Raw genomic sequence first — 15,482 nt, forward strand, 5'->3', positions numbered from 1 at the left:
CACACACACACACATGAACACACTCGGCACATCTGGCACAATCAGACTCAGGCAGACAGGGACTTGGATAAAACTGGAAAACTCTGTCTCTCTCTCCCACAGACACACACCTGAAGCCCTACGTAATCACAGACAAATGGGCTTACCAAGACATCAGGGTTGTTGCATCAGCCAGTGAATTACACACAATGTTTAAGACGTGATGTTGCATCTTTTATTTCAATTCTACTCAAAGTTATTTATGTTCGGAACACTTAGGCAGGCCAGAAGAGGCTCAAATCTTTATCTTAGTATTTAAAGTATATTTTTGAATGTGCTGTAAAATCACAATGTGCTGTAAAAGCACAGATGCAAACGTTTGCACGTCTGTATGGACCTGCTTGTACCCTGTTTAAACAGTCTGTGTCTGTTCTGTGTCTGCTGCTCACAACTCTCGGCAGAAGAAGACATTTTATTGCTTAATTTAATTTAATTCAATGTAATTAAATCTATTTTGCTGTAGGCGTCCATTAGGAACAGAGGAGGAGCTGCTGATTTTCATCTGGTCCAGTGGGCCTCTTGAATTTTTTGATGCAAGCCCAACCCTGCGGCCCTTCAGCTACTTCCAGTACAGGATTAGTGCCTACAACTCCAAAGGCTCAGTCCTGAGCCCGTGGGCTTTAGCCCAGACGTTGGAAGCAAAACCACAAGATATGGCCCCTCCCATTGTCACGCCCTCTGGTAAGTTTATCAAGTCACAAATAACTGATGTGTTTAAAATGTTCTCTCTCTGAATCACTCTAACACATGCTGTGAACATTAACAGGAGCATACTCAGTCCACTTGAAATGGACGGAACCAAGACAGCCCAATGGACTCATTTCCTTTTATAGAGTGGTTTACAAAAAGCACCAACAGGACCCAACGCTCAACTCAACCACTATTACTGCTCTCACTGTAAAGGTAAATACGCACACATGCACACACATGCACATATTGAATACTGGGAGCATACATTTACCTGTGAGGACTGTCTCATCCCTGATTTGTCTCTGATTTTAGCCACTATGCCTGTAAATGTGCATGTGTCAAATCAATCAAATCAATTTAAAAAAAGGGAAAATTATATACTATATATGCATATAACAAACCTTGTGTGTATGCATGTGTATGTCTATTGTCATTCACGATGCATATGAAGAAATTTAGACTCTACCTGTGGTGCAGATACCATCTGTTTGCCAGTGTGGGGTCTGAAGAGACACAGACACACACACACACACACTGGCCATAGTCTACTATGCTACTAGGCCCTTTCCACAAGTTCGCACTGTGCCCCATATTCTACACAGGAAATAACTACAGTATAAGTAAGTTCCCACAACCAAACATGCACACACGCTCGCATATAAAATACCTCTTCACCCGTAGTGTACATGCGTCTAGTCTCAATATGAGTTGGCAGCTCAGTGGTTCATTCAAAGCTGCGCTAAGAGATATTTGCCATCAGTTGTTGGCATCTTTTCCACACACCGATACACACCTGTATGTGTGTGTGTCCATGTTTCTGTGTTAATATGTAGTGTCTGTATTACATGGTTCATTCTGGACTAAGTTTATGGATCTCTGTGTGACAGTAGGTACAGAAGTAAAGTGAAGAAAAATCTAAAATATAATAAAGAGACAAAGAGAAAGGGTCATGAAGATACACTCAATGCACAATAGTATAATATCAATAAGTGGCAAAACAAAGAATAGAAGAGAAGCAAAGAAAGAGAAAACAGCTGAAGGCAGTGAACAAGGAAGAGGGAGAGAAAAAGACAAGTGAAGAGGGGGGTGAGACAGAGTGATAGATTGAGGAAGGATAGTGAAATCAGGAAGTATAGATCTATATTCTGTCCATACATGTGGCCTCTTCTCCCTTTGTGACCTTTGGCTTGTCACTCATAATTAATACAAGATGTAAATGGAGACCTTTCACCTTCTCATTGATATGGAACACTCTGTTTGTGTGTGTATGTGTGTGTATGTGTGTGTGCATGATTGTGTGTGTGAGTGAGAGAGCAGCTCATTGACATGGCATAGACTTATTTAGGTGGCGGTCATTTGTCAGTTGCCTTCACCACATGCACTGCATTGTCTAGGTATACACAAAGAAAGATAAGAAAGGAAGACTTTTTTAGGGTTTTGACTTTGTCCAGCTTTTCGTCCTTCGTGTCACACTGACTTTAATTAAGTTTACAGTGACAAAATAAGGAGTATAAGATGTAATGTTTCTGCATTAAATTGGCTTAAATCCACCAGAACGTGGATGGTATATGTTCAAACCCAAAGGTTATGGTCTTTTTTCTAAAGAGAAAAGCTACTTTCTCATCCAGTTAAATGTTTTTCAGAATTGTTATGAAGCTGCTCAGTTTGACACTTTTTACAGGAAATATCTCTAATTTATGGGAAATATAAAATATGTATTTCAAAATGTGAGAGCATATAGCACATGGACATCTTACATTTCTTCAGATTGACCAGTTAAACCTCTTTTTTAGCCTAATTTCTACTAGCTAACTTTTTCAGTTGTGTAGATGTATTGTTTGTGCATACGAGCGTGTCCATTTGGTACGTGTGTGTATTGATCTCAGGCTGGGCTGGGAACCCTGCTCTGTGCCAGCTTGGCTGATTAATGGGGTCGTCATGGCAATCGGACGGAATGGGGGTACGAAGCGCAGGCGGCCTGCCTCACTAGACCCCTACATGCTGCCTGGCACACACAGCCTGACACACACACACAAACAAATTCCCTCCATGCCTTATACCTTTCTGACAGACATGTTAGTCACTCATACAACCTGTCTTGTGCATGTGTCTGTTTTGCTTCTGCTTCCTGTTTCTTTTCTTTTTTTTCAGAAATTTCTGCTCCTTGGTTTTTATGAGGTGGTTTACAAGTTTTTTTGTGTGTGTGTGTTGACTGCACCACTGGAGGTTCTACCAGGGATTATTCACTCACCAGTTGGGGCTTTCACTTTCATTCTGTGCATCTGAACCCAAACTGAAGCTTCTGCACAGTCCTCTCTTCATTTCTCCTTCATCCACTCTTTTCCTGTTGCCCTCTTTTCCATACTGCCCTGTTTTCCTCTCTTATAGGTCTCTCGACATACATCCACCCAGCCCTTCTATTATGTTAATATCTTTAGCTGCTCTTGTCCAGCTGCCATCTTCTCTTTCCAGATTTACTGCTATATTGTGCCTCCTTCATTTTTTACCTGTCCTTACATTCTCCTCTTTCCATCTTCTGTCTCTTCTCTCACTCCCTGTGCATGTCTCTCTTCCATTCTCACTTCTCTCCTCCACAGCATCTTTCTCTGCTTTTTTGTGTCTTTCTACCTCTGTATTTCACTACCTACCACCTCCCTCTTCCTCCTCCTGTACTCTGCTGTCCTTTCCTCCCTCCCTTGGCTCTTCCAGATGTTACACTGTGGCCCAGGGGATTGCTGGTGAAGGGAGACCATGGGCAGACGTGTGTGTGTGTGTGTGTTACTCTGTGTGCATACATATGTCTGAATATGGTTGTGTGTGTCTGTGTGCGTGCGTAACATTTTTGTTTGTGTGTATATGCAACAGTGTATGTGCATGTGTGTGCGTGTGCTGTATTAATACATCCCATTGATCAGAGCAGGACCCCTGACAGTCATCATCCCTGAGAACCATCTGGCCGACGCCTGACGCTCCCTCACCCAAACAGAAGCTGACACCCTATTAATCTGCTACCGCCATGCATACATACGTGTGCGTGCTTGTGTTTCTGTGTGTGTGAATGGACGTGTCAGCGAGAGCATGTGGAAGATGGTATGCATAGCGTATGCTAAAAACATTTTTGCCGTGTTTGTTTCTATGTACATGTTTGTGTGTGTGTGTATTTGTGTGTGTACGTGTGGCCAAATCCAAACTGTGCACACACATATGAATGTGTACACGCACCACTCTACCATCCGCCAACAACAGCCGGCGCTGAAGGGAGCTGAAGGGTGCTTGGAAATTAAGGTTATTACACAAATTGAGCCATATGGTCTAAATATTTCAGAGCTGAAATTTACTAGGCAATAAAAATGGCCCCTACCTCGGTAATGGTGTAAATTACAGCTTAACCACCAGCGCTAATGATGTCCTTCTGTACGCCCCGTAACCAACCGTACATGAAGGACACATTGTTTAAAAAATACCCTAGGAAAAGCAAGAGTGGGAGAGAGAGAGAGAGAGAGAGAGACAGAGGAATAAGGAAGAAGTGATGGGGATGGAGGAAAGATAAAGGGAACAGAGGTAAGAAGGAAGTAAAAGAAGTGAAGAAAGAGGGGGCGAGGGGGTGACAGAAAGAGAGGGAGTGATTAATATAGAGTAGAAAAACAGAGAGCGCTAGCAGCATGTTTACAATCTGTTAGTTTACCATTAAGGGCCCGTCAGAGAGTATGGGACAGCGAGGGCCAGCCGGTGAACTGTGTCTCAAAGCTGATATGAGCTTTTAGAGTGTGTATGTGTGAATGTATGTTGCCTTCATGCTATGTGTTCAGGCATGCGCAGTAAAATTATAGACATGAACATGTATGAATATGTGGTGTGTCTAAAAGTATGTTCAGTAATAGGATCAAAATAAAAAAGCACATTAATATTTTGGCTTGGTAATAAATAAATTATATATATATATTTTTTTTTTTTATTTTTTCAGCTTTTGGTGACATTATAGATTATATATGTTAATGGGAGATTACACAATTGCACATTGTGCTAAATCAACTCTTTCCCACTCAGTGGTTTGGTTGTTCACCTACTTAGGAAGCTAGTTACTGTGCAGACAGTACGTTCTACTAGCAGTCACCTGATCTAGTAGCTCCGCAGTACTTGAATGTGGGAAGGAGCAATTTATTATTTTCACTAATACTGGGTCAGTTTGCCCTCTGTGACAGAAATGTATTTCCTCCCTTGTTGGTGTCAGCCTCATGCTCTCATGCTGTGTCAGTGTGTGGACTCCGCTGTGTGTACAGTGCAGATACAGTTTGTACTTCAGAGGCTTATGTGACATTAGTGATACCTGTGAATTATGCAGACTAGGGCCATTTTTTACATGGAAACACATCTATATGATGACATAAAAAGAAGTTATGCATGTATGCACTGTAAATCTGTGAGTAAAATAATTTAATCCTGACAGACTGGTTCAGGCAAAGTCTTTATAGGTTTACTTGTTGCATTTATCTTTCTCTTACTTATTGCTTAGTTGCCCTCTTTGCATCCCGTAAACACAGAAGAGCTGGGGTGAAGGAAAAGAGGGTGGTGGTATATGAAGACAAGGCTTTGCCCTTGCTCTCAGTGACGCCCTTTAACAAATGAGGTAGACAAAGGAGTGGAGGGAAGAGAGGAAGGCAGAGCTGAGTGCGCAGAGGGTGAGAAGAGAGGGATGAAGAGGTTAAAAGAGGAGGAGGCGACAGGTAAAGAGAGGAAGGAAGGATTAGATGATCGGATAAGGAGACAGATGCAGAGTTTGTTAGGCTGTTAGACCATCATTCCCCTTTAGTTAGAGGTCTCCACTCTGATTGGAGGGCTCTTAGCATTCTGCATAAACAGCCAAATAATCAAGCTGCAACACTCCCTCTTCTCCTCGCTGCAATCTTTCTCTCTGTCTCCTCATCTTTTCCACAACTCCTCCCTCTGCTGCTCCATACGGCTCATTCCCCATCCCTACATTTCTATCTGCCTCTGTGTCAAATTACAGTTTTTATGTTATACTCATCCACCATATTTGCCCCCTTCATCCGCTCCTCTTCCAGCTCCCTCTGTCAAGTGATTTTTTTTCAAGTGAGTTTATATTCTTCTACTACCTCTCTCTCTCTCACACGTACCCCCTGTCTCTCAGTAATGACAGGTTGTGTGTTATTGTGTGTCTGACTGTGAAGAGGCCACACCATCCAGTGTAGTGCTCTCCACTTGTTTTAATGGGTGTTTAGTGCCGCATCCGCGACATGATGGTCATCACTTTAGAGGAATGCTGAGAGTGTGGGTATAAAACACAGAGAGAAGAGGAGTTAGTATGTTTGTGATCAGTGAGTCTTTTCAACTCAACAACAGGAAAGTGTGAGTCCTTGTTTTTGTTTTGGATGTCACTACAGTTTTAAGGAGGCCCTCTCAATGTCTGAAAATGAATGCAGGGTTGGCATAAATTCAGTCAGTCAAGACATAATAAATACTACTTTTGGCCTATTTTTTTTAATCTCCTTTTTAGGTTTGTTTGTTTTTTTAGATTTAGTGCACAGTATGTTTTTGGCAGATTATGCGCACATAGATAAAGAAATATTCGCTTTTTTATTTTCATATCTGTGGATTTTAAGTATAACATCCCACATTCACCATCATTTTCCACTTTTTGGCAACAAACACACCCATGGACCTATACACACACCAAATATGCTGCTCCTGGGGTCTCAAACCGCCAAAGCCAATCATAAATGTCGGTGTGAAGTAGGCATGCCTGTTCCAGACCCCTGCAGTCCCTCTCTACATCTGTGCTGGCCACAGACAAAACACATGCCTAATGGCACTGTGTGTGTGTGTGTAATTGTGTGCAGGCTTTTTGTGTGTATGTGTCGCACACGCGTCTGTATGTGTCAGGGTTTGTCTAACGCACCCTGACTTGCAGGGACACCCATGCAGGGCATTTGCAAACAGACACAGGGCAATTGTTCCAGCAGCATTGAATTAGGAATGCTCGCATAAATATGCACACACACACACACACACACACACACACACACACAAACTTGGCTTGAGAGCTTGGCATGGGGTGCAGGAGATCAGCATGTGGTGCACTGGCTCACCTCGAAACCTCTGAAAACAATTACTGCTCTCACAGGGCTGGTCAGGGCACAGCTTGTACTAATGGACTGGACAATTGAATTGAATTGAATTGAACTGAATTATATTATCTGAATATCTGATCATAGCATGTGTTATCATGCTGAAAAGACACATAAGAAAAGGTAAAACATCATGGTGCTTTATTACCTCTCCAGGACTTAATATGTTGGAGCAGAAAGGCCAGAGATGGCCTGTGAAGAGAACCATCACAAAGGCAGACCAGTTGGCCTGTTCACCTGTCATTATGCATGGTGCTTTCATGTATGTTCTTAGGTGCTCATTTTACGTTTACCTGCTTACGTATGTGAATAAGAGACAAAGAGGTAGAGTGTTTGTGTGTGTGTGCACGTGCATGTATGTGTGCAGCCATATGCTAATATCGGTCTGTCTCTCTGTCTGTGTCTCTCTGCGGGGCCCAGTGCTGGGGCCTTTGTGAGATAATCAGCATAATTCTTTTGACAAATACACATGGTTATTCTTAATTAGTATCACACACTGTCCCCCCGGCTGCACCATGCCTCTCTACCTGAACATCACACACACACATACACACACACACACTTCTAGGGACACTTGGTTACAAAACCAGATGATCACAGATGAGATCTTGTTAGGATACATGCAAATACACACACAAACATACACAGATGCCAGCACATGTACACAGAGTTCAAAGAACACACAAGCACACTGACCCTTATATATATAGGCTCAAAATTCACACACACACACACAGCTTCCCCTGTTGTATCTCCGCTTACACACCAAAGAGAAGACAGAACAGGGAAATGAAAGATTGAATAGATTGCTTCCTCACTGCTAAGTTGTGTTGAACCATGTAAGATCCAAGAGCTCTTTAATGTATAAATTAGCACGACCTGTCCTGTCTGCTCTTTTCTTATCATTGTCTCCTTCTCTCTCCCTCTGTCTTGTTTACACTCCCCCCATCTCTCTCTACTCTTGACTTCTTGCTCCCCCTCTGTTCTTTTACATTTTCTGTGATTAACTGGTGACTTTGATCATCTGCACACACATGCATATGCTCATGCACACTGAATTTAGGTTGACGTGAACCTCATTCCTTTCATATCTTACATTGTAGCTCTTCATAGGTTTTTTTTTAATAGGCTTAAAGGTGGGCCTACGATTTGATGGTATTTGCTGCGCTTCCTATCAGCAGCATGACAAGAGGTCCCTGATAGGCAAAAAAAATCCCAGTTGGTCAGCTCTTCCATGGCTGCTTTCCAAGAGCTCAGCCATCATTTCATTTACATTATTGACAAGAGGTTATAATTAGAGAGTGTGTAGAGCTATATATTTTCATTGGTTCATCCTTACAGAAGACCGGATATTACATTTACCTTATAACTGTTATTTTTGTCCTGATTTCTCAGGTAGCTTAGTGTGTATATGCCGTCTATGTATCCCTTGACATGTGCGTCACAAGATACTGTAGTGTTTGTTTTTGTGTGTGGATGTGTGCACATTGTGTGTATGTGTAGGTATGAGAAATAGTTATTGAGGGAGCTGTTAATGTAATGTAATAGTTGTGTGTTCCAGTGTTACACCGTTTGATTACAGCCTGTCTACGTGCCTCTGTGTGTGAATTTCACAGCACTTGATTGTTGAGTGTGTGTCTGTGTGCGTGCGTGTGGGGGTGTATGGGACGGAACAAGCAGGCCGTTAATGTGGTGTGTTTCAGTGATAAAGTGTTTGAATGTATTGCCATCTAGAGGCATGTAGCAGAGTCTCCATGCTCCTATAAAATCTGCCAGCGCCAGATGCTGCTATTGACAATGTGCATATGTTAACCGCTTTATAGGCCACATGCCTCACATATTTCACTGGCTTTTAAGGTAGAGAGATCTCTCATTCCTGCTCACTTAATCTGTCTCTCCCTTTTGCCACATCTATCTTTTTTTCTCTTCCACTTTAGCTTTCTCCTGCTTTTTTTAACTTAACTCAATCTCTCTCTCTCACTCCCCCTCACTCTATCTCTCTTTTTTATTTCCTTCAGCAGTTATTAACTTAGTCACCTCTTATTCTTTCTTATCCTTCTTTTCTAACTCTCTGCCCTACATTGCCTTACTTACACACACTTCATTTCATCCAGTGCTTTTCCTTTGTCTTTATTTCTCTCCCTCCTCCTCTTTCGATCTTTCTCCATCCTTTCCCCACCCTCTCTCGTTGTGTCCCTCCCTTGTCTCTGTCTACTGAGAAGTGCTGTGATTTGCAGGAGGATTTAGCTTGTGTCTAGGTGTCTAGGGGCTTATTAATCCTATTTTACTGTGGATGAAAAATATGTTGGCTCCCAGACATGAAAACAGTGAATACATGCATTCTGGTTGTTGTTGAGACAGTTCATCCTTGGTGCCACGCTACGGTGATTTGTCAGGGTTTTCATTTGATTCACTCTGAATTGGAGTCTTTTTGATCCTCTTGCTGCTGTATTGAAGTGGGTTACCAGTTAATCTCTTTACATATGCTTGGTTATGTGGAAACATACAATCCTGAACAGACAATTTTTAACTGCAGACTCAACACTTGAAAGAAATACAGCTTCCTATGGTTCCTATATTCGCACTAAGAGAAAACATCACTCTCATTGCTGCTTCAAAGCTCACAGGCACAAACAAACACACAATCAAACGGCCAGTGCTACATCCTGAAGCCTGCTGCTCCAGACTACCATGTCATCGCATGCCAGGGCCTTTTGAAACAACAGTGTGTCTCTTATCAATTAGTAAATGGTGTTTCCACTGTATTCCACACACACACTGCCCCTGTGTCTGCCAGGATGTTGGGCTGGGTCCCACTGCCTAAAGCTACTGGCAGACACCCTGTGTCTGTGTGGGTGTGTTTGTGTATGTGACATGAAAGGGTGCATGTGTGACATAAACACTCAATCTGGAAGCTTTGAATTCACCCATAAGGGACAGCCGTCTGCCTGCCAGTCTCTGTGTCTTTGCCACTTCTCTGGTGTCTACTTACTTAACCATGGCAGAGCCTGTATGTTGAAATGTTGATATCACAAATCCCATGTTATGTCATCTTAGCTTGCCATTGTTTCAATGTTGTTGAGTAAAGTAGTGTTTTTATTCATGCAGGATCTGTTTGTCCAACTAATTTTCTCTCTCCCTCTGTCTCTTGTTTTGGTGTTTATTTGGCTTTCATTTTTGCCTTTTATCTCTCTTATTCTCTCCAATATCTCCTGCTCTATGTAACACTCTCACTGTCTTTACTCTCTCCTACTTTCCTCCTGTGCTGTCCTTTGTTTCTCTTATTTCTTTCCACTCTTGTTTATTCTGTTTATCATACGTTGTTCTTTCTGTCTCTTGCAGAGTTCAGTCCTTGAGGCGACAGTGTATGGTTTTGAACCATACAGTCAGTACAGCCTACAAGTGGAAGCTGTGAATGGGGCAGGTAGGGTAACGCAACAAAAGAAAATAATAAAGCCAAAGCTGCTGGACACTTCTATTGAGTCTGGATGTTTTATTACTCCTCAGGCAGTGTGTCTGGTCCATGGGTGGATTTTAGGACCCTGGAGGCTTCTCCAGCTGGCCTGGCAAACTTCACAGTGGAGCACCGGGAGCAGGGCAGGGCATTACTGCTTAGCTGGGATGAGCCTCATGCTCCAAATGGAGTCATCATGGTACATGCACGGCACTTAACTGAGCACATATGAAGAGTGTGATGCTCCTCTAAAACTGAAGACAATATAGTAACAGCAAATAAAATTCTGTACAAAGAGCAATAGCTTTTTTACCTACTCACAAGTAATTATCTATATGCATAGGTTTATTTGTCACTGTTGTGTGTCTTATCTTCAAATTTTCCCATCATTCACAACCACATGCTGCTTCTGCACTGCCTCTGCTGTACATGTGCAGATTACATATACACATATGCACAGCCGGCACTTTAAAGAAATGCAGAATAAGCTAAGCAACATCATGTAGTTAACAAGACACAGTTTAAATCACCTCTGACACAAACCACAGTACATACACAGCTACTGGTCTAAATCTCACCACAAGCATGCACATACTGTATAACATCTCTCACCTGCCTCCCATTTTTGTGTCTCTGCTTTAACCTGCCTACAATACTTCACATTTCCTTCTTCTCCTTCCCAGATGTATAACTTATACAGTGAGGGGAACCTTGAGTTCAGTGGGCTATCACGCAGTTTCCTCTTTCGTCGTTTGGAACCATGGACCGTTTACATTCTGACTCTTGAAGCTTGTACCTCTGCAGGCTGCACACGCAGCGCTCCTCAGCACATCACCACAGCAGCAGCACCACCTGCTTCCCAGCCACCCCCTAGGCCCCTCTTCATTGGACCAGACCATGTGTCACTTACCTGGCGCCCTCCATCACAGCCCAATGGGCCAATTGGAGAGTACTTCTTACTTGGGAGGACTCTGGAGGAAGAGGGGAGGGGGAGGAGTAATGAAGAAGATGTTAAAACGGGGAAAGTAGGTGGAACTACCTGACACACTGGATGTCTGGCCATTCAAAAGTTAGCCTAGAGGTAGAATAGCATTAGGTAGACTTCCAGGTGTTGGGAGTATCTGCTATTGTATCTGATTGTATGCTAATGCCTAGAGTGCATGTCACAGGGAGCAGTCTTGTAATGAAAACTGTACAAATGAAATCATCAAACTTAAATGTCCACACTGTGCTCCACAGGTTCTCTTCAGAGAAACATCCCCACAACATGTTGACAGCTTCTCCTACACAGTGACTGGTTTGCGCCCCTGGACAGAGTACGAGTTCAGTGTCTGTCCTTACAACCCTGCTGGACACACATGCAGCCCCTGGCTTGCTGTGACAACCAGACAAGCCCCCCCTCGTGGCCTTGCACCCCCAAAAGTGGCTCATCTCCAAGGTCAGCCAAGTGAGGTGGTAGTTACCTGGACTCCTCCTTTGGAGCCTAACGGAGTACTTCAGTCTTACAGGATTCAGCGAAACAATGTTAGTTTCTCATTTAGTTTTGACCCCACTGTCCTTAGCTACACAGATGAAGACCTCTTGCCGTTCACAACTTACAGGTATTGTGTGCTTATATTTGCCATTTTGTAATTTCTGATAAACAAAAATTATTGTTCCCAAAAAATAATTCTGGTTTTTCTGCAGCTACTCAGTCATAGCCTGCACGTCTGAGGGATGTATCACCAGCCCTCATACAAACATCACAACACTAGAGGCTCCACCTGCCACAGTGGAACCTCCTAGAGTGGACACCATCACATCCAATAGTATCAATATTTCCTGGAGTAGACCACCGATGCAGAACGGGGATGTAACAGAGTATGTGCTGAAACTGAACAATGAAGAGGCTTATCGTGGGAGAGACCAGAATACAGTGTTGTCAGAGCTGCAGCCTCATACGTCATATCAGCTGGTTCTGTCGGCTTGCACCAGTGGTGGGTGCACTGCCAGCGTCACAATGTCCACTGTAACTGAGGAGGCTCCTCCCACTGACCTGCCCACCCCGGCGCTGAAGGTGTCTTTGTGTTTGCAAATAACGTCTCTGTTACTAAGCATGTAGTTCATACATCTGTGGACTTTAGGCCAGAACATTATTAGTACTTATTACTAGGAGTGTTAAGAGTGTTTGATTTTTATTGTTATGTTATTTTGTTTTCTAATTAGCATTTGTGCATTTATCTTTTTGCTCTCAAACCTGTAAATATTATAAAATACTGGGGTTTCTGTTTGACGTAACTTTTCATCTGAAGGTCACTGGCCCAGAGTCGATGGAGATTAGCTGGAGACCACCAGCGCACCCTAATGGCATCATCACTGGGTATGAACTGCGCAGGGATGGTGAGGTTATCTATGTTGGCACAGAGACCCATTACCACGACTTCACACTTGTGCCAAGCGTGGAATACGGCTATGTTGTCAGGGCCAACAACAGCAGAGGCAGCGTAAGCAGCATGGTAGCCACAGCAAGGACTCACTCATCAGCTCCTTCTGGTGTGGGCCTCCCTACACTAACGCCTCTGGGATCAAGCCAGGTGGGTCATTCATCTGTTTCAGTCTGTATCAGTAAGAGCTGCATCACGACCAGTTTTTACATTTTCTTTCTTACCAGGTGAGAGTGGAGTGGCGCACTCCAGCTCGTCCTAATGGAGAAATTGTAAGCTATACTGTATATCAAAGAGATCCAGTCCAGCTTAGCACCACCATCACCACGTTCACTCCTGAAGATGATGCCTTCTCTGACAGACAGACCACTCTGCACAGACTTGCTCCTTACCATAGGTCAGTCACAGCACATCTCCACCTCAGGCAACTCTTAGACTGTTGCGCAACAAAAACATGTTTTTTTTCTCCGGATTAACTGTTTATATTCTATAAACAGTAGAAAGAGAGGGTCCCACATTTCACAGATTCTAAGTTATAGTTTAAGGAATATTGAAGGAAAATTTAGCAAGAGCAACAAAGAAAGTAACAGAGTGCCCTCTTTTGGTAACAGAAATGTGCTGGTAGAGGCTGTACAACTGAGCCCAATGTAGGGACTGTTCCAGAAGCACAATATGCTCTCAGTGATACCAGCTCTTGGTTCTGATATTGGTAATGATCAGCAGACATGCAGTTAATCGTGTAGTTTTTGAGAGGACAGCTCTACCTGCTGTGTCGTTATTTGAATTAAAAGAAGAATCTGTTAATATGTGTGTATGTATGTGCATGCAGGTATGAGGTGAGGGTGGAGGCTTGCACAGCGCTGGGCTGCGCCTCCAGTGACTGGTCATCTATACTCACGCCAGAGGCTCCCCCTGCTGGGCAGACAGCACCACTGTTAGACCTCCAACCTGACACGCACACCAACCTGCAGACCAGCTTTCTGCTCACCTGGTCCCCTCCAGTCCAGCCAAATGGGAGAATCCTCCATTATGAGGTGCACCGCAGGCTGGACTATACCACTGATACACACAGAAGTGATGCAGTAACAGTCGTCTACAAGAATGTCTCTACTACATGCAAAGACCATGGACTCCAACCATACACTGTTTACCAGTACCAGGTATAATGTTATGCATTTCAATTTACATGTGTTTGTCCTTCTTCATTTCACCAATAATTTTCCATATGTGGAAAAAGATTTAAAGAATTTTAATGATAGATCCTTGAGCTTTGTAACAATCAAATATTTTTACTTATATTATAAAGAATCAAAAATGTCTCGGTGCTCCACAGACTGATCGAGTTAACATGGTTTGAACAATTTTTTCATTTCACTTTTTAAAATGTATTTTTTGGAGGAAATAGAAATGACTAAAGTTTCCAAATTTAAATGAGTTGTGTAAAGATTGTACCTTATATTCTAACTTTGATGGAAAGATTCAGCTTTGTGTCCCCAGCAGTGATCATGAAAACAGACTTATAGTGAACCTTGTTAGTGGATGAGGAAAGTGTTTTCACACACACACACACACACCGTACTCATGCATCAGCTAATACATCCATACACGGGTTCAATCACCGGCACGCACACACAAACACACGAGCCAAGTAATCAGACAGGTGTTAAATGGAGCAGTCCATATTCATGCTGTTGTGTTTGTGCATTGGTACACTAATTGACAGGTTAGCCCTTTGGAAGCAACAATAACATTAGCATTCCTGCCTGTCAGACATATGAGCCGAGGCCAGAGAGCCGATGTAATTGATTGAGTTTGCCTGATTGTGGTGCCGTCTTTATTTACGAGGGTCCTAATTTATGACATGAGGAGGGAGGGAGGGAGGAGCTTTGGGAGATGACGAGCGGGCAACAGTGCCATTAATCACTGGGCCCTCTGAGCACCACACTTCCTGATTACCAGCCAGCCAATCGAATTAACTGTTAGCCTCCTTGGTAACACAGCTTGTATTGGAAAGACCTTTTAATGGTGACCGCTACACGTCCCCTGAGAATTTGCCAGTGGGGGACATGGGTATATGGACAAAGTGGTGGTATGTGTGCTGTCAGGAGCACATGTGTGTGCATGTAAACATGTGTGAGAGTCAGTGAGCAAAGAAATTGTATACACTTATGGAGAGTCCATTATAAGTTTCTCACCATGTGCTCACATTAGGGGATGTTTTTTTGGTCTGTATATCGATCCATCAGTCTGCCCGCTCACCCAGTTTGTGTTTCTATCCGCCTGGCTTTATTTTTATTTAGCTGTTAATCTGTCTATGCTCCTACCCGGCCCTCATCCTGTCTCTCTGTGTGTTTCAGGCGTACACAAGGACGAGTCGGTTCAGTTTAGAGCACCACAGCGCAGAGAGAGAAATCATATTAGGCTAATTACACTGGGTCATAAGCTCCTATTGACAGCTTTATGCTTGGTTTTAATTACTGCCCACTTTCACACAACTTAGCCCCTTCACCCCAAGTAGATGCACCCGCCAAGTACCTCTGTTGACCAATCAGAGCACTCAAATCAAGTCCGAAGTCCAACCGTCCAATAAAAAGACTCCAATACAATCTGGAAGTTACCCTGAAGTCGTTTGTTGCCATGGCGGCTCATTTGCTGCCATGGCAGCTAACAGGGTATATTTTTATTTTGTGTCTAATAAGCCAAATCATGGCCCAATGGGAGGAGAGAGCA

General features: G+C 43.2%; 1 protein-coding gene across 1 annotated transcript in view; it reads left to right on the plus strand.

The window, feature by feature from the left end:
- Positions 1 to 15,482, plus strand: part of ush2a (Usher syndrome 2A (autosomal recessive, mild)) — a 138,023-nt gene that overhangs the window by 116,650 nt on the left and 5,891 nt on the right. Inside the window, 10 exon segments of the mRNA XM_028402276.1 lie at positions 503 to 720; positions 806 to 942; positions 10,218 to 10,299; positions 10,383 to 10,528; positions 11,013 to 11,354; positions 11,569 to 11,930; positions 12,016 to 12,385; positions 12,621 to 12,902; positions 12,980 to 13,149; positions 13,582 to 13,912. Of these exon segments, the coding sequence (XP_028258077.1) occupies positions 503 to 720; positions 806 to 942; positions 10,218 to 10,299; positions 10,383 to 10,528; positions 11,013 to 11,354; positions 11,569 to 11,930; positions 12,016 to 12,385; positions 12,621 to 12,902; positions 12,980 to 13,149; positions 13,582 to 13,912 (2,440 nt within the window).

This window comes from Parambassis ranga, chromosome 3 (genome assembly GCF_900634625.1).
Source record: "Parambassis ranga chromosome 3, fParRan2.1, whole genome shotgun sequence".
NCBI lineage: Eukaryota > Metazoa > Chordata > Actinopteri > Ambassidae > Parambassis > Parambassis ranga.